Genomic DNA, 516 nt, shown 5'->3' with positions numbered 1-516 from the left:
GAGAGCAGAGAGCAAGTGCGCGGCGCTCTCATCCAGGAGTACGGGCTGCTCCAGCGACGCCTGCTGGAGAGCAAGTGGGCCGTGCTGGGCACCCTCATCCAGGAGTACGGGCTGCTCCAGCGGCGCCTGGAGAACATGGAGAACCTGCTGAAGAACAGGAACTTCTGGATCCTGCGGCTGCCCCCGGGCAGGAAGGGGGAAGTCCCCAAGGTAACGGTGTCCTGGGGTGCCGAGGCTGGGGAGCCCGCATCTGCGCCCAAAACACTCCCGAAACAGTCATGGAGGGCAGGACAGGGGGGAGACGCGGTGGGGGAGCGGGGACAGCCCTGGCACAGGTGAGCCGCTCGCCATCGGACCTGGAGAGAGCAGAACTGCCCCTCGCAGCTTCCTGGAGTCTCTCCCGCTGGGACCCACGTGCGGTGGGAGGTGGACCCGAGGGGAACGTCCCCCCATACTCAGGTCGGAGGTTTCAGTTCTGCTTCACCACGCTGTGCAGCCCGGGAGCGATTTACCCTT

General features: G+C 65.9%; 1 protein-coding gene across 1 annotated transcript in view; it reads left to right on the top strand.

The window, feature by feature from the left end:
• Positions 1–65: 65 nt before the first annotated feature.
• The window catches only part of ZNF777 (zinc finger protein 777), a 6,966-nt gene continuing 6,515 nt past the window's right edge, over positions 66–516 (top strand). The window contains exon 1 of the mRNA XM_019473429.1: positions 66–210. Coding sequence (XP_019328974.1) covers positions 136–210 — 75 coding nt within the window. The 5' untranslated portion in view covers positions 66–135. The remainder of the gene's footprint in view (positions 211–516) is intronic.

The sequence above is a fragment of the Aptenodytes forsteri genome, unplaced genomic scaffold (genome assembly GCF_000699145.1).
Source record: "Aptenodytes forsteri isolate BGI_AS27 unplaced genomic scaffold, ASM69914v1 Scaffold428, whole genome shotgun sequence".
Classification (NCBI taxonomy): domain Eukaryota; kingdom Metazoa; phylum Chordata; class Aves; order Sphenisciformes; family Spheniscidae; genus Aptenodytes; species Aptenodytes forsteri.
The sequence above is the reverse complement of the archived record's forward strand: the minus strand, read 5'-3'. Positions and strand labels throughout refer to the sequence as shown.